Genomic DNA, 17,663 nt, shown 5'->3' with positions numbered 1-17,663 from the left:
CATCAGAATCTTTTGCAGTGAGTTGGCTCTTCACATCAGGTGGCCAAAGTATTGGAGTTTCAGCTTCAGCATCAGTCCTTCCAATGAATATTCAGGACTGATTTCCTTTAGGTTTGACTGGTTTGATCTCCTTGCTGTCCAAGGGACTCTCAAGAGTCTTCTCCAGCCCCACAACGTGAAAGCATCAGTTCTTTAGTACTCAGCCTTCTTCAACTTTCACATGCATACATGACTACTGGAAAAACCATAGCTTTGACTATACAGGCCTTTGCCCACAAAGTGATGTCTCTGCTTTTAATATGCTGTCTGGGTTTGTGAAGCAAGGATTAGCAAGCTTTCCTTTTTCTTTGTAAAGGAGCAGAAAATAAATATTTTAGGCTTTGAGAGCCACAAGAGTACTCTATTATATATTTTGTTTGTTTGTTTTGTTCTTAAAACTCTTTAAAAATTTAAAAATAGTTCTTGGTTCTTAGGTCTTTTGTAAGAACCTTATTAAAACAGAATTAAACAATTGATTTTTAATTAGATGTTTTACAAAATAAAAGCTGCAGATTCAAATGTTAAAGGTTTTATTCAAAGGAAAAATTGTGACTCTCATACAAAATGAACACACGTGTCAAAGATTTTATTTGTCTCACTAATTCACCAATTATTAGGAAGCAGTAAGATGTTAAAATGAGAATTGGACTTAAGGAAGTTTATATTCTCTACCAGACAAAATTGACCTGTATTTCGTCACCAGCACTAGTCCACAAGGTAATTTCCATCTCTACAGTTTTAGAATAACCTAGCCAGAGACAAAGATGCAGAATTTATACTATTGGATAACTCCAGAATATCTGATAGACAGCACTGGCTAGTCCCTTGAAAGGACACTTAAATTTTTTTTTTTTTTTAACCACTTTAGTGTTTTGCAATTTCTGCTGATAACCTCCCATCCCTCTTGTGATCATAAATAATTTACAGAGATTTTTCTTGATCACAAAATAGTTGGTATCTTTAGATTTGACCTGATTTTTGCGGTTAAGAGTGCTAATTTATCACACAGACATCCTTGATGGGTTGTTTTAGGGTAAATCCCAAAGTGACTTTTTCAGGGCAGGAACAGTCTCTTGAAGACATTTTGTTCTTTCATGCAGTATCGTGAGTATTCAATAAATAGTATGTGATGGTACAGGAGCTGAGCTCAGGTTTACGATTGTGGTGTTTTAATCTGTTACTTAAACTTCAGAGAGCTTATTGTTTTTCATTCAGAAGCTTTTTTTTTTCCTGTTGTCCATAGTTAAAAAGACTTCAGGGTCTTGTGCTCTGCAAAAGAAATCTTTCTAAAGTCTTTCTTTGCTCAGTTTTCATTTAAATGATTTTGTAAACCTAAAATGAAAAATAAGAGAAGAAACATTAGAAAAGCATAGAAATTTGTCCTGGCAGTCTTTTAGTCTTCTGTTGAAACATGGAGAGATTGTTTTTCCTTTGTCTTTATGGAACCAAGCTCCCTAAACAGTGTTATCCTATTTAGAATATTTTTCACCTCCTTGAGCTGTTCTCTGGTTGTAAATGAGAGTACAAATGTGGATGGTGAATGAACGTCCTGTAGCTTTAAGCCCAGCCTGTTGGATGCTTTTGTCTTTTATAAAAGATGCTCACAGCTTGAAGAAGAGCGCAGATACTGTCTGTGATTTCCAGTCTCAAACTGTTCATTTGCATTCAGCTCTAGCAAACTGTGCCCACACCCAGGCACGCGCGTGCGCGTACACACACACACACTCTCTCGCACACACGGATGCTTGTTTGGCAGAAGCTTTCTGTTTGTTCAGCACAGAGTCCTTCCTCCCTGGCTCCCCAGTGTAGAAAGCCCTAAGAGTTGATGCGGGAGACAGAAGCGGAACAGTACGCAGGCCGAGGAGGGCACTGCACAGGGTGTTGGCTATGCGGGGATGTTGATGTGGTGTGGCTGTACCTGCCTGTTCTGTGAAAGACACTTCTCTGAGGCTGTGAAGGTGAGAAGCCCAGGGAGCAACTAGAAGCTTCATTTCGGCTGGCTGTTGGTGGGGGAAGGCATTCCCAGTGGTAGCTGTCCTCATTTACTGCGTTATTCTCGGAAACCAAGTATGTGCAGCCGTGACAGACTCTGCCACAGCTCTTCTGCAGTTTGGAAGCTGGGACAAATGGAAAGAGCTTATAGCCAAAAGAGGTTGTGATTGTTTGCGCGATCCAAGCTTGCGCTGGCAGTGCACAAATGAAGGATGAGCTTTGTGGCAAGCAAAATCAGCAGACTGCCTGACAGGGGGCTTTGGTAAGATAAATGTGTCGCTTATGTTTTGGGTCTCCGCCCCCCCCGGCCCCCTCCCCTTTTTTTGTTTTTGTTTTTTGTTGTTGTTGTTTCTACTTTTCTGTATCTGCTACACAGAATTGCCTCTTAGCAATCAATGACTAAAACATTTTGCAGATTCACATTTGATGGAAAGGGATACCCGAGGGAGCCAGAAAGGAAGCCATTATTTCTGGTCATTCAGTTCTGTGACCTTCAGAAATAGTCATCAGGTTTTTTCAGATGTCCATGAAGTGGTAGAAGCTAGGAATTTCTAGAGCAAAGAACACTAACAATTAGATAGCCTTTTTCTTCTTTGAACAGTCATAGTTAACCCCCCTGCCCCCATTTTTTTTTTTTCAGCTTTCCCTATGGCCTGAAGTGGAGAAGAAAAAATAAAGGCTCTGTGCTCTTATTTAATTGTTACCACTGGAACAGTAATAGGCTGAGAATTATAAGTATGGAGGTGGAGGAAGGCAGGTTGAAGAGTCTGCTGTTTTCATAGCTGTGCGTTGGTGGGTGTTTGTCTTCGATTCATTGTCATTGCTGTTCAGTATCAAGTGGTTGGTTAGTGCTTTATCTCTGCCTGTACTGCTGTTTAATCCCTTTTGTGTTCTAGTTTGTACAGTTTTGCTTTGCCAGACCCAGTTCCATCATTATGAGCCCTTTTTCTGTTACTGTTAATACATATTCGCCTTTTTTAGAGAAAAGATAGTTGTAGAAAGAAGCCCTGAAATACTTATGGACCCCAAGAAAGATAAAGATATTTTTCTTTAAAATCTAGAGTTTGCTTTCAGCAAATTTTGGAGTCTGGATTTGGGGCTCCTTAATAAGCATGAGTTTGAGCAACCTCCAGGAGCTGGTGATGGACAGGGAACCCCAGCATGCTGCAGTCCATGGGGTCACAAAGAGTCGGACGCGACTGAGCAACGGAACTGGACTGAATAAGCATTTTTATTGTGAGTTAAAGAAATAGTTACACTAGGTCAGTGAAATCTTACCAGAACCACCTTGCCCTAGTCTGCTTTAAGCTGGATCCTGTTTCTTGTGTTTTGCTGAGTGCGAAGGTTTACTCTTCCCCAGCCTTTCTTGGGCAAGTACTGCTGGATGGTGCGGTGGCTGTTTTCTTAGCCTTCCTCAGACCTTGCCCTTGAGCCCCTCTTCTATCCAGTAGAGAGAGCCAAGTTTTCTAGCTGCTTAGAGTGGGCAGAGAAAAGATCCATTGACACCTGGGTTTTTGCTGACTCACTGCTTATATAAGCCTGGTAAATACAGCTACCCATCCACTCCATTTGGTTACTGGGCAGGTGGCCCCTTCTTCTTTTCTGGTCTTTTCCTCTCTCATCCCATCCCTGTGCTTCTTCCTTAAACGTTTTTGGTAACAGTCTCAGTCTTTCACCAAGTGAGAAGCAACGAATAGACAAATCTTTTTTCTCTTTTTGAATTGTCAGCTTAACTGTGTAGTTTCATCTTGATTATGATCATTCAAATGCTATATTTTGTTGGCACATGAGACCTACAGAAATAAGACTTCTCTTCCTTTGTGGCCCAGTTAAGTGACAACGTCCTTTTCTGTCTCTGAGAACTCAGTGTCAGTGCCCCTGTTCAAAGAATTACTCTGTGACCTTCCAGTCTAAAGTAGGCTTCTCTGCCTGACGTTATTCCTTTTGTCACAGCACTCTGTCCTTTTTCTTTGTAGCACTTTTCGCAATGTATATCATTTGATTACTGGTTTTTTCTGTCTACCACTTGTCCCGACTTAGCCCTGAGCGTCATGAAGGAAGAGCCTTCATTTTGTCAGGATACGCCCAGACGCCCAGCAGAATGCCTGGCGGAGAGCTGAAGGAAGGACAGTGGGCAGTACTGCCTGAGTAAAGAGCCTATGGTGACGTTGACTGAAAAAATGCACAACGTCAGAGTTGTGACTGGAGTTTTATTTGGGAACAAAATGAGGACTATAGCCTGGGAGACAGTCTCTCAGATAGCTGTGAGGAATTGCTCCAAAGGGAGGGGTGGTGTTAGTATATTTGGGATTTTGGTAACAGGGGATTCATGCATACATTTTTACAGACAGTGCTGCTAGTCTAGAGCAGGTTACTGCTGGTCACAAGAAGCAGGTGTCTTCACTAATGATTTTAGTGCTTTTCGAGATTTGAAAAAATGCAGGAAATTGGGATCATAAAATCTTTTCCTGAAAAGTATCTTTAACTATCTGAAGGCCAGTTCTGCCAGTTTTTCCCAGAGCACAGAGTCCCTCATTCTTGATCTCTGGTCTGAAACGCTTTCAGGATGTGTTGAAGACCAGCGATCACAGTGGCCAGTGACCTCATCTTTGTAGAGGCAGACGGCAAGCCAACTTTTCATCCGCCGTGAGAGAAGAAAGGATGAGCAGCAGTGCCTGAAAAAGGCCAGAGTGTCCAGAGTGGGAGGAACACGCTATGAGATGAAGCTAGAGAGAGACCCAGGGCCCAGTCACGTAGGACTTTGTCGACCAAGTTCAGGTTCTTGTTCTTAATACTTCAAGAGTGTGGAAGCTACTAAAATAATGTAAGGGTTGGGTGGTTTAGGACTTCCTTTTTTTAATATTAAAATCTTCAGTTTAATTGAGGGCCTACATGAATACAAATAGATCAGTTAGTGTGAGTGATTCAGCAGAGAGAGGACAAGATTTTGTCCTAAGAGTTTGATGGTAGAAATAAGTAGAGATGGGTGGCGAGTATTATACTTTGATGGAAATTTGGAAAAGAATGGATAGGACTGGGTATTGGAGTGGATACAGGTAGAAGGCAGGTGATGTCGAGGATGATTCCTGGGCTTTGGCATGGTTTGGTTTTGGCTTGTGTGACCTGATGGATGGGGCTATGCAGGTGGCTCAGTGGGAAAGAACCCGCCTGCCAAAGCAGGAGACACAAGAGCTGTGGGCTTGATCCACAGTGGGTCGGGAAGATCCCTGGGCAACCCACTCCAGTATTCTTGCCTGGGAAATCGCATGAACAGAGGAGCCCGGTGGGCCACAGTCCATGGGGTTGCAGAGTCAGATGCAGCTAAGTGATTGAACATGCACTGAAATCCATACTAGTCACATCTGTATGCTGTTTTTTTCATAGTAGAATTAAAATTTTTAAAAATTTTTTTAAGTTACTGCTGTCCCATTATAACTCTGAAGTATCAGCTAGGTTATATCCATTATGTTTTATTTGAGAATGTTGATTTATATATCATCCATTGTAAGGACTTTAGCTTTTACTCTGACCAATGTGTGGAGCCACCGGAAAGTTATGCATGTAAAAGACTGTTGTTGTGATCTGACTTAGGTTTTCAAGGACTACTGAAATATTTTGACTGTAAAAATATTATTGCTGTAGTAGTGTAGGAGATGATTAGTCATGCAGGGAAGAACTGATAGTGTCGTAGACCAGAGTGGCAGCAGCTGAGGTACAATGAGAAGCAGGCAGATTCTGCAAGTAGAGCCCGAAACATTTTGCTGCGGCAACATAGTACACATGTTGGTAACAGCACAGGCTCCGGAGCCAGGCTACCCGGGTTCAAGCAGTGGTTTGGCCACCTCTTTACTCTGTGTTCGTGGACAACTTAAACTCTTCATGCTTTATGATCGCATGGATCAGTACAGTAGCCATTACCAAGATGGAAAAGATTGCAGGGGCCACAGGTTAGGGAGATGTCAGGAACTCAGTTTTGTACGTAGTAAATTTGAAGTGATTGTTAGACATCCGAGTAGAGATAGCAGATGGGTAATTGGGTATATGAGTCGAGTTAAGTATGGGCTACGGTATACATTTGGAAACTGTTAGCAAATGCATTATATCTAAGACCATTTAAAGAGAAAGAAGAGTAATCAAGCCATAAAATGGAGTTGAGGGTGTACAGTTTATACAATGCCTCCTTAGAGCTTTTTACTCCACATGTAAGCCTGACAGTAGCCAGTTCAGAGAGAACCAGATTATCACAAACCACATGGAGCTTTCCAGATTCTTTCATTGCTTTTTAGACTTTCGTTTTATCAGAATTGCTTGAAATAAAAAGGATTAAGCTGAGGCTTAGGAATCTTTTGTCTTAATTAGACTGTGTCCTAAGAGTATTTGTGGGAAATTAACTTGTAAAGGGGAACTCATTGGTGGCAGTTTTATAGATTCGCTTATCCACACATGGGTTTTTAGTGATACATGCATTCTTAAATCTTCAGCAGTGAAAGCATTTTTCTGTGTCACTTTCTTCTTTTGCTCGTTAGCACCTGCTCAGAAACTAGAAGGTCACTTTAGTATTAGCAGATCTGTGTGCTTCGGACTAGTCATTCTTCATTCTGAGGATTTATGAGAAAGATTTTTGAAAAACCCATACCCCAAGTCACTGTTTCTTTTTCACAAAAGTTAAAACCTTATAATTAGAAGGAAACAGGGATCATCTGTTCTAACTGTCAGTGCATCCTCATGTGACAGTTTTAACATGCAGGCACGAAGTCTCTGCTTGAACATTTCCAGTGCCTATGCGACCTGATACTTGAAACCCCTTGGTTAAGTTGAACAGTGAATCTGTGCTTACAAAAACAGCTCCTAACCATAAAAAAGCAGCATATAATTTTATACTTACACCGTCAGTGCTGTGGTTGTAGGTTGCCTGTAATCTCTTTTTAGTCTTTTCTTTCTTTCTCTTCCTCCCTCCCCTATCCGACCCTGGGCTCACATGAATCCATCAAATCCACGCATCAGGCCTGAAGTACTGCTGGCAGTGCTCATCCTCAGTGCTGTATTTCACACAAGCAGGAAAGCAGTTCTCCTGTGACGGGGCGCTCTAAGCAGCAGCCTTGGATTCCATAATGGATTCTTTGCAATGGGGCCAGAGCAGGGTGGGCCAGAGGGGATGTTAATCATCTCAACGCATATTCGACTCAGGCAGTAGCTTTTCGTCAGCAGCCTTGGAGGAATGTGTATCATCTGTTGGAAGCTGTTTTTCTTACAAACATGCTGACCTTTGTTCCATTCATAGTCACATAGGCTCAGTCACCGCATGGTGTATGAGCTCTAAGAGGGTCCTTTGAAGGACACGCTAGCAAGCATTTATATTGAACCCTTACTGGATATTTTCTTTGTTCAAGGCATTGCGATACCTTCTCAGGGCACAGAGATGAGTGATGACCCCTACCCCACAGGAACGGTCAGTAGCAGCAGCCCACTCAGACAGTCGTATCAGCATAATGTGATCGACACAGGGGCTCAGTGCAGATGTGTGGGAATAGAGAGGAAGAGCCGCGACTGGCTCCAACCGTAAAGAATCTGTCTGCAGCGCAGGAGACCCGAGTTCAGTCCCTGGGTGGGAAGATGCCCTAGGGGGAGAAATGGCAGCCCATTCGAGTATTCTTGCCTGGAGAATCCCCATGGACAGAGGGGCCTGACGGGCTACAGTCCATGGGGCTGCAAAGAGTTGGACACGACTGAGCGACTGCACACGTGAATCCAACTGGGAGCAGAGGCTGTCAGGAGAGATTCCCGGAAGAGGCTCTGCCTGGACTGGGTTTCCCTCAGCCAGGAAAGGAAAGGAGGTTGTGCCCTTGAAGGCAGAAGACTGGACGTGTGAAGCTGTGCGCCCTGGCTGGAGAGCTGCATTCCAGTTGTGCCCTTAGCACACATAGGTTCAAATGGAAAGTTTCTGTTATTCCCAAGTGACCCATGATACAGTTGTGGTTAGCTGTTTTTTCGGCGGGCGGTGGCAGGGGGGGTCACGATTCTGCTGAGGCGCATGGTGGGATCAGTAGCTCCAGAGCTAGTGAGCAGACCCCACCAGAGTTCACGTTTCAGTGAATTGCACATACACAGTGTCACCCACGAGACGATTGTAAAACTTCGTTCTTCATGAAGATAGACCTGAAAAGTGCTGGTGGTAGAAAAGAGAGTGGGGTCTTAAGTGGTTCTCAACAGAAAAGGGCTGTTTGAGACAAACTAGACTTGTAGCGCCAAGTTCACAGGTGATCAGGATCATTGTCACGAGTATTACTTGTATATCAATGCTTTTTCAAGCTGTTTTTGGGGTGATTTTGTGTGCGCTAGTACTATCCCTATTGTACAGTTGATGAAACGAACACAGAGGTTGAACAACTTGCCCAGTGTCACATGGCTAGTAAGTAGCAAAGCCAGTTTTGAACCCAAGCAGTTTATGCCAGAATCTGTGCTTCCCTGCTATAGGAACTGTAGCCAGATTTAATAGTCTTGTTTTTCTGATCTGTGCCTTTTCCCGTTTAAGAAAACCTCCTATTTTCCACTACTGCCTTCTAAAAAGGTTTAAAACATTCTTTTCCTATTGGCAATTTAGTTGTTTGTCTGGAGTGAAGTAGGAATGAAATTTTATGTTGTTAGATGTGGAGAGCCTTGTACGCTAGCAAAGACTTTTGGGAAAGCAAACTTTGCAGCTGGTACATTTACAACTCATGGCTGAGTCAGCCCTTCCAGTGCTAAGTATTCAGGCCACCAAGGACTTGGTTCACAGCACTGTCGATACCAAGAGAGCATTCTCATCCCTGTCCTGTAACTCTGCAGTTCAATGTATCTTTCTCTTTCTTCCTTTTTCTTTCTGCCCCCTCCCCTCTTCTCCCAATTTCTCTTGCTCTTCTTCCTTTTTAAGAATAGTGCTTGCCAAAATTGGGAGGAGTTACTGGGTAACCCAGGGATTCATGGTTTCAAATGTAAACTACCCTTGTGTTGAAACTGAGGGTTAGTCTTCTTTCTCAAGGCTGAGGACAGTGGACTCTGTCAGCTGTATTCTCGCAGGCATATTGCTGATGCTAAGTGGGAATCAGGCACGGGAAGGACGTAGTGGGGCTCCAGACAGCCCAGATAGAGAAGTCAGAGTAGAGAGACTCTGGGTTATCTCTTCAGTTGCTGTGCAGGGAAGTAACATCACATCTAAACTGTGATCGTTTGTAAATAATTATGTTGAACCTTTATATAGGTTTTTACAATTTTAGCGATGGAATCAAACCTTGATTCTGAGAGCAAGGTCCTGTTCTATCTCACAGGGAACGATATTCAGTATTCTATGATAAACCATAATGGAAGACAAGGTATATATGTGTGTATAACTGAGTCACTTTGCTCTACAGCAGAAGTGAACACACCATTGTAAATTAGATATATTTCAATAAGTAAATAATGAATACATTTAAGACGCCCCGATTCTCGTCCCAACAGTATCTTTGGAGCAGTGTGATCCACGTGTGTCCTCCCAGAGTAACAGAGACACTTGATTTCCATGTCGACACTTCCCCAGACAACAGGATGCATAGCAGTTGATATTCAGATAAGAAAGAGCCTAAGAAAACTAGACCGTGCATAAGCTTGTGGTCCTCAGCCTAGAGGAGTTTCGTGTTTGCCTTCCTGTTGCACTGTGGTAGATAGGGAGCCGTCAAGCATAAGCACAGTCAGGCTCGTGTAATTATATGTCCGGTAGTTACGGGATCTGAAATCCCATTCAGAGAGAAACTCACGCTGTGGGAGCTCTGTGCAGCCTGAGAGAGTGGCCCTGAGGCCCTGAACAGAGTGGGTTTCCAGGAGCTTCTGTTGAAACTCTGGGCAGCTCACTTAGCTGGAACTCTGGCTCCTCTTCACCTCTGCTGCCTTCCCCCTGGCCCTTCACGCTGATCAGCAGGCACCTTGAGAGGAGCAGGGTAGATGGAGGAGGGACCCGACACGGTTGTCGTGTTCCTCCCTGACTCTTTTTTGCATCTTCGTTTCGTTAGTGGAGCATAATGTCATTTTTGTTACTCGTTCCAGTTATAGATTATCTTTTGCTTTTATTTCAGCATTCAGTAGTTCACTCAGGTTCATGTGGAAGGAAAATATTACTGTTTGCTATTCGTATCAGTAGTAATACACTGAACCCAATTGCGAACTGCATGTGTCTTAGAGATCAGCATGGTCCATGCTCAGACAGCACACTGAGGAGGTACAGCCAAGATGGGAAGGGGAGAATGCGTCTCTAGACTGACAAGGTAATGGTCAGCACTTCATGGCTGTTTCCGATTTGGTGTATTACTGTCATTACAGAATTATTGATTTGGCCTTTGCGAATATGAGAGTAACCTATATATAGTTCTTGCTACCATCTTGTTTACTGGTAAACGAGATTAGGGATGGGAAACAAGGGAAAGAATGTGCCCCTCTTTCTCCAGGGTGGTGAACTTGTACATCGTCACTCCTGGTGGGAATTTTTTACCCCACAGTGGTTATTTCATTATTTCTTACTGTTACTGCTCAATAGAGAGCAGTGTCTAAAGCCTTTTTGCATGGCTGTCATTGTTCAGTTGTGTCCGACTCTTTGTGACTCCGTGGACTGCAGCACACAGGCCTTCTTGTCCTTCACTATCTCCTGGAGCTTGCTCAAACTCGTGTCCATTGAGTCGGTGATGCCATCCAACCATCTCATGATCTTTCTGCCTGGGCCCTGCCCTAATTCATCACCACAAGCCACATCCAGGTGCACCTTCTTGAAGGGCTTTTTTCTCCTGAATTAAAGAAACTCAACCTTCCCTTAGCTTTGGCCTGATGGTTTTGAAGTATGATAGTTGAAGTTTTCAAATCTGAACAATCTATCTTCTTCTTTGGCTCCCTTGAATGGTTGCACACACACACAGGAAGATAGTCATTGTATGTGTTTTGATGTCCCTTGCCTAATAAAAATCATTGAGTAGACAGAACGCACAAAATTCAAGCTTTACACAAGACCTGAACTTAGTCCCTGACTTGTTTACTTACTTACCTCTTCTATCTCTGTCCCAGACAGTTCCTGTTACCTTGCCCAAGCTCATCACAGCTACTTGTGATCTGGGCTTTTAGCTCTCAAGCCCGTACCATGTTCATGGTTGCCACTCTCAGCAGGACCTTCCCGTCTCCCCTTCACATGCCACCAGCTTCCAATTTAGTGTCCCTGTTGGAACAGACAAAATGATTCTGTACCCCTTGATGTGGTTTGATTTAAAAGACACGTGATAACAATTGGATTTTTATTTGTAGCCACTTAAGTTACCTTTCTCACCAACATTTTCAGATGACTGGAATCTGAAAGCAAGAATAGGAATACAGTGGTGTCTGAATACGGAGACAGTTTTCATATGATTAAATTGAAATGCAGATGTACTATGTTGTACATAGATAAACTTCTAAACACAAGTATGTGTGCTGAGTGTGAATTAATTCATGCTTTAAACTCATTAGGAAAGCTTTATTATGTAAAGCAGTACTGTAAGAAATCCTCTAGCAGAAAATGAATACCTTTTGCACAGATTCCAGCCTCTGCAAGTCTTTTCTCATATATCTGGTTTGCTTAAAGCAAAGTGTGCTTGTTTGGGGACAGTATCCAAGAGAGCGAGGGGGCTGGTACAGGACAGGAGGAATTGGGTCAGCACTCTGTGCTGAGTGGGCGTCCCCGGTGGCTCAGTGGTAAAGAATCCACCTGCCAATGCAGGAGATGTGGGTTCGATCCCTGGGTGGGGAAGATCCCCCGGAGGAGGAAATGGCAACCTGCTCCAGGATTCTTGCCTGGAGAATCCCATGGACAGAGGAGCCTGGTGGGCTCCAGTCCATGGGATCGCAAAGAGTCAGATAGGACTGAGTGACTTAAACAGTTAGAACAATGCTCTGTGCTGAGTAGGTGAACTTTTTCAATACATTGGGGCCCATCGATGGTGGAGAGCGAGTCCTCCTGGGCTCCTTCTAACCTCCCCCTCTTGCTTTCACACCAGATCGAGCGGTTGGAAGTGAGCAGCCTTGCCCAGACCTCCAGTGCGGTGGCCTCCAGCACAGATGGCAGCCTGCACACAGACTCGGTGGATGGAACCCCAGACCCTCAGCGCACAAAGGCTGCTATTGCCCACCTGCAGCAGAAGATCCTGAAGCTCACGGAACAAATCAAGATTGCACAGACGGCCCGGGACGACAACGTGGCCGAGTACCTGAAGCTGGCCAACAGTGCAGACAAGCAGCAGGCCGCCCGCATCAAGCAGGTCTTTGAGAAGAAGAACCAGAAGTCCGCCCAGACCATCCAGCAGCTGCAGAAGAAGCTCGAGCACTACCACCGGAAGCTCCGGGAGGTAGAGCAGAATGGGATCCCCCGGCAGCCAAAGGACGTCTTCAGGGACATGCACCAGGGGCTGAAGGACGTGGGCGCAAAGGTGACTGGCTTCAGTGAGGGCGTGGTGGACAGCGTCAAGGGGGGGCTGTCCAGCTTCTCCCAGGCCACCCACTCGGCCGCTGGGGCTGTGGTCTCCAAGCCCAGAGAGATTGCGTCTCTAATTCGGAATAAGTTTGGCAGCGCCGACAACATCCCCAACCTGAAGGACTCTTTAGAGGAAGGGCAGGTGGACGAGGCAGGGAAGGCCTTGGGGGCCATTTCCACCTTTCAGTCCAGCCCCAAGTATGGGAGCGAGGAGGACTGTTCCAGCGCCACCTCGGGCTCAGTGGGCGCCAACAGCACCGCTGGCGGCCTCGCTGTAGGAGCGTCCAGCTCCAGAACCAACACCCTGGACATGCAGAGCTCAGGGTTTGATGCACTGCTGCACGAGGTCCAGGAGATCCGGGAAACCCAGGCCCGACTCGAGGAATCCTTTGAGACCCTCAAGGAACATTATCAGAGGGACTATTCGCTAATAATGCAGGCCTTACAGGAGGAGCGATATAGGTAAGTGACACGGGATTTAAGTCCTAGATGTATGACAGTGTCTGTGTTCACACGCTCCTCTCTCAGTTCGCCCCACCCTCTTCCTCTCATCGCGTGCCCACACGGTCTGTTCTCTGGGTCTGTGAAGACACAGCTTTAAAAGGTCTGTGTAGAGTCTTTCTCTGGAGAATCCACAGCACTTTAGATATGTTGTGTGATGTTGGCATGAGTTCTTCTCAGAGAGAGCAAAAGAGAGGCCAGAAGAGTTAAATGACTCCCAAGATCTCACACCAGTCACTGTAGCCCTCCCATCTTCAACTTCCAAATGGAGCCAAGGCTTTCCACCTACTTACTTATAATTCCAGCACCACAAACCATTGCAGCCCATAGCTCTACTACATGAAACTGAAAAGATACGTAACCCTCTGAACTCTGTAGAAATTAAAGATGGAGCCCAGCCAAATGTACTGAACCTTGCAGATATTTGCCTTTAAACACACTTATCTGGGCAGTTGATACAGAAAGATTTAGACTGGAAGTAAATCTAGATAAGCCTGTGTGTTATGGATTGTCATGGATTGCCAGCTCTTTGAATGAGAGTGGACTTAAACATGACATGGTTCTACGCAATTAGGAAATTCTCCAAGGACTGAGTGCTTGGAGTCATAATCTGTGCTAAGGGTAGGAGCCGGCCTCTCTTTTGTGTTTCACAGCGTACACTGTATTCATATTAGACCACTCTTAACCATTCTCCACATCTGTGTCTTTGCCTCTTGTTCCCATCGCATGTGGCTGGTGTTGTCTGCCAGAGCCAGGCCACCTCTCTGAGACGGATGTAAGGGCCCGTATTACAGGAGCCACACATCCTGCTCACAGCCACAGGTTAAGCCCTGAAAGGCCTGTGTCTGGTCCTGTCCCACTTAGCATCTAGAGTCTCAGTACTTTTACTGTAGTGACAAGGATTGAACAGTTTCTTACGGTCCCTTTACCTCTTGGGGAAAAAAAAAATAATGAAAATGATTTTTTTTTCACGTTTGCTTTTATGAGGTAATTTCAGGGCCTGAGATTAATTGTTCACGTCTATCAGTTAGTTCTGAGAGGAGTTACAGCAGCAAGCTCTTTTCAGGTGATAAAAATGTCACTCAGTCCTACCTCTAATCTTTACTCTTCTGTCCTTCAATTCTGACTTAAGACTTGAAGGGAGAAGAAAAGAGAAGTGTGGGAGAGAGAAATGAAGTTCTACAAGCAAGTGAATGATTGTTCTTATCTCATTGTTTTATATATTCTTTAATATACTTAGATGAAGAGGGAAATGGCAACCTACCCCAGTACTCCTGCTTGGAAAATTCCATGGACAGAGGAACCTGGCCGGCTACATACAGTTCATGAGGTTGCAAAGAGTCTGACACAACTGAGCACACACACAGAGTATACTTAGAAAACAGTATCTAAAGCAGTGGGCAATCTGACGCATATTCAGATTCTAAAAACACCTAACTCCCAGGTTCAAATTCTAGTCCTGCCACTTTCTAATCTTGAAAACTGGACAAGATTTTTAACCTCTCTAAGTCTTGATTTCCTCGTCTCTAGCATAGAAATAATAATAGTCCTTCATAGGATGATTGTGCCATTTAAATGAAATTATGCACAGCACGTAGCTCAGTGCCTGGCCCCGTAGTGCTTGATTGATGTTAGGTAGCAGCTGCTACTGCTGCTATTAAAATACATTGCCCTGAACATGGAGACCTGGGCGTTCCATGGTCAGTTGCTCAGAAAAACAACTGCCTGCTTTGACCTCTTTATTTTGAAAGGACAGCAAAACATTCCAGTTTTTAAATTCTTCCAGAGCTTAAAATTCATATAGAGTTTGTTACGCCTTCAAGTCCAGTGTAGGCCAGTGTGAGAAAATCGGGGAGTTGAAAAACAAGTCTCCCAAGGCCACCTCTGTGTCCATTTAAAATAATTCACAGACAGGACAGAACTTTTAGCTCCTCATTAGTACCTCATTAAAAGAATCACATCCAAGCCACTTGCGACGTGAGGAGAAATGCACTCCTTTCATTGCATTTTGGATTCTGGTAAGTGAATGCCTAGTTTTCTGGAATGAAGAGAGAATAAAAGGAACTTGTGCATTTTCAAAAACTGAAGGGGCAGGAGGAAGACCTATCTGTCGCATCACTTCAGCTTGAGACGGAATCTTTTTTTTTTCCCCCCAAGAAAAGCATTGGAAAAGTCAACAACCGTTTTACTCAGTTATTTCGTTGCAGCAGTATTTCCATGTATAGAGCAATAAGGGAATTCTCCTCTATTCCATATGTCTTTACACGGCAAATATATTTATCTAATTTTGTTGGTCTTTGGACTGTTTTACATAAATGAGATTTCCGCCACAGATTGTAGTGTATTCTTTAAGGCACCACAACTTTTCACATTTTAAGCATTTTTGCAGTATTTCTCTCCCTTCTTTTAACAGAGTAGTACATTGAACCTGACGTGAGTGGAAATAGCTGACAACAGTAGTGTTCTAGCCTAGAGGGATACTCTCAGCCCAGTGCAGGTAGGCGCGTACATGCTTCTGCAGTAAATGGTCCCGGGCAGTTTGTTCTCTGTCCTTTCCACACCTTCTCCACGCTCTGAGTGAGCTGCCTGCAGCAGCCTCTCTCTGCAGATTTCTGTTTCTGCTCTGTTCCAGGCCTGGAAGGGCTTGGACTTATGAGACTCTTCTGTCACCAGGAAACCCATTAATGTGTCCATGGCTGCTCTAGATGGGTTTCTGCGTATTTTCACTGCCTTAGTTTGTTTTACTAACATCTGAGTTGACAGGAGGGAGGCCAGGCACAGTGGTGAAGGAAGAAGAGGAGGACTCGGCCTCTGCGGCATCAGTAAACCCCCAGGATGCCCGCTGCGCTGGATGTTTCCTGCGTGTTTGCTGACCCTCACGGTGGACCTGTAGGCACACTGCACGCGGTTTTGTGCGCTCAGTCTCTCAGTCGTGTCCGACTCTTTGCGACTGCGCTGCCTGTAGCCCGCCAGGCTCCTCTGTCCATGGGATTTTCCAGGCAAGAGTACTGAAGCACGTTGCCATGTCCTTCTCCAAGGGATCTTCCCGACCCAGGGATCGAACCCACACCTCTTGTATTGGCAGGTGAATTCTTTACCACTGAGCCACCCGGGAAGCCCTAAACCCAAGTGTACAGATGAGAAAATTGAAACCCAGTGAGGTTTTAAGTTTTGCCAAAGATTACTCTAAATGGTAAAGCCAGGAATCACACCCAGTTTAATGTGATCCCAAAGCCTGGAGTCTCTTCATCCCAGGACAAGTATTTTCCCAAAGTCAACCCTGAAATCTCTCTGATTGACAGACTAACCTAGAGTCTAGCTCTAAGAAGCATTGACTGTAATAGCAAGAGCTTTAGGGCCTTTTTGAGGAGTGTCTATTTCTGTAAAAGTTCTCTCTATTTTTAACATATTCTATAAAATTCTGTGAATGCTCAAGCTTGTATAGCACTTTAGGTGAATAATAAGGGACCCCTACTTAAGTAAACCTCCACTACCCCATCCTGATTTCCCCCTTTTCAGAGTCCCTTCTCAGTACCATCAGTCACTTCATTGGTGAGTGCTTCCCATTGGTCTCTACGCCAGTGAGTTGCACCAGGGAAAAGAGCTTTTCCCAAGACCATCTTCTTTGGAATCATCAGAATTACTCAGAAACCTCTTTTCACCCACATGATTGTGCCACGAGTGAAGAGTGTGTCTTCAGCGCCCACACGCACTTAGCCCAGGCAGTCAGTGTTGCAGAGCTTGGATCTGAACTCTGCCTCAACCTTGGGCCCCTAACTAGGTGTTTAGTCTTCGAGCTTTGCTTTGGATTCTCAGGTATGAGTGGGATCTTATATCTGAGGAGGCAGGAAACAAGATATATAGCTGTGTTTGTTTTTTTTTAAGTGATGGAATCTGTGCTGACATCAGATTCTCTTCATCCATCTAATCTCTTCATCCCATTAGAGTATTATTACAGATTGGTTTGTGGCAACTGGGTTCACTTTCATACTTCAGAGATACAGGGGGCTCTTGGATATCTAGTGTAATCTCATTCCAGAAATGAGTCCGCTGAGACCCAGAAAGATAAAGTGACTTCTGCCAGGTCACACAGTAAAATGGTTTAACATATATTTAATTGGCTGCTAAAAGCTGGAGTTTTAGCCCCGTTCCCAAACTGAATGTACCGTGCTGAGCTACTGTAGGAAGTTCCGCTATGGCAAAGTGCACTGAAACCAGGAGAGAACTAGGAAAAGAGTCCATCAGTGGTCTTACAGGTTCATGTTGTCGTTTTTCCCATAGGGAATCCGACCTGGAATTTTGCTCAGCTACTGCCTGCATGAAGCAGTGTTGTATCAGGCAGGCAAAAAACCCTCCTGGTGTTGATAAGTAGTAGTGCCATTTGAAAGCTTCTATTTTAAGGGGATTGCTGTTCTTTGGAAATCGGCTTCTGAGACTGTTTGTATTAAGCCCAGGGATATTTTAAATTGCACTGAGTCATAAGAGCAAAAATACAGAAGGAGCCCGTCCCCATGAGCAGCTGTCACAGCTGCAGAGCAGTCAGAGGTGAGGCCCACCCAGGTAGGCACCGGCCACTGGAGTTCTAACTAGAGAAGCGGTTGGTAAGTGTTCATTTGTTTTACTATCACTGGGC

General features: G+C 44.5%; 1 protein-coding gene across 11 annotated transcripts in view; it reads left to right on the top strand.

The window, feature by feature from the left end:
- Positions 1-17,663, top strand: part of TMCC1 (transmembrane and coiled-coil domain family 1) — a 155,758-nt gene that overhangs the window by 119,778 nt on the left and 18,317 nt on the right. For 9 of the 11 annotated variants that reach the window (XM_040246746.1, XM_040246749.1, XM_040246748.1 and 6 more), the window contains one exon: positions 12,057-12,991. In XM_040246746.1, the coding sequence (XP_040102680.1) occupies positions 12,057-12,991 (935 nt within the window). Of the gene's footprint in view, positions 1-526; positions 2,294-12,056; positions 12,992-17,663 lie in introns of those variants that run through there. The other 2 variants (XM_040246754.1, XM_040246753.1) reach the window with 2 other exon arrangements.

This window comes from Oryx dammah, unplaced genomic scaffold (genome assembly GCF_014754425.2).
Source record: "Oryx dammah isolate SB20612 unplaced genomic scaffold, SCBI_Odam_1.1 HiC_scaffold_9, whole genome shotgun sequence".
NCBI lineage: Eukaryota > Metazoa > Chordata > Mammalia > Artiodactyla > Bovidae > Oryx > Oryx dammah.
Note: the sequence above shows the minus strand (reverse complement) of the source record. Positions and strands in the feature narration are given on the sequence as shown.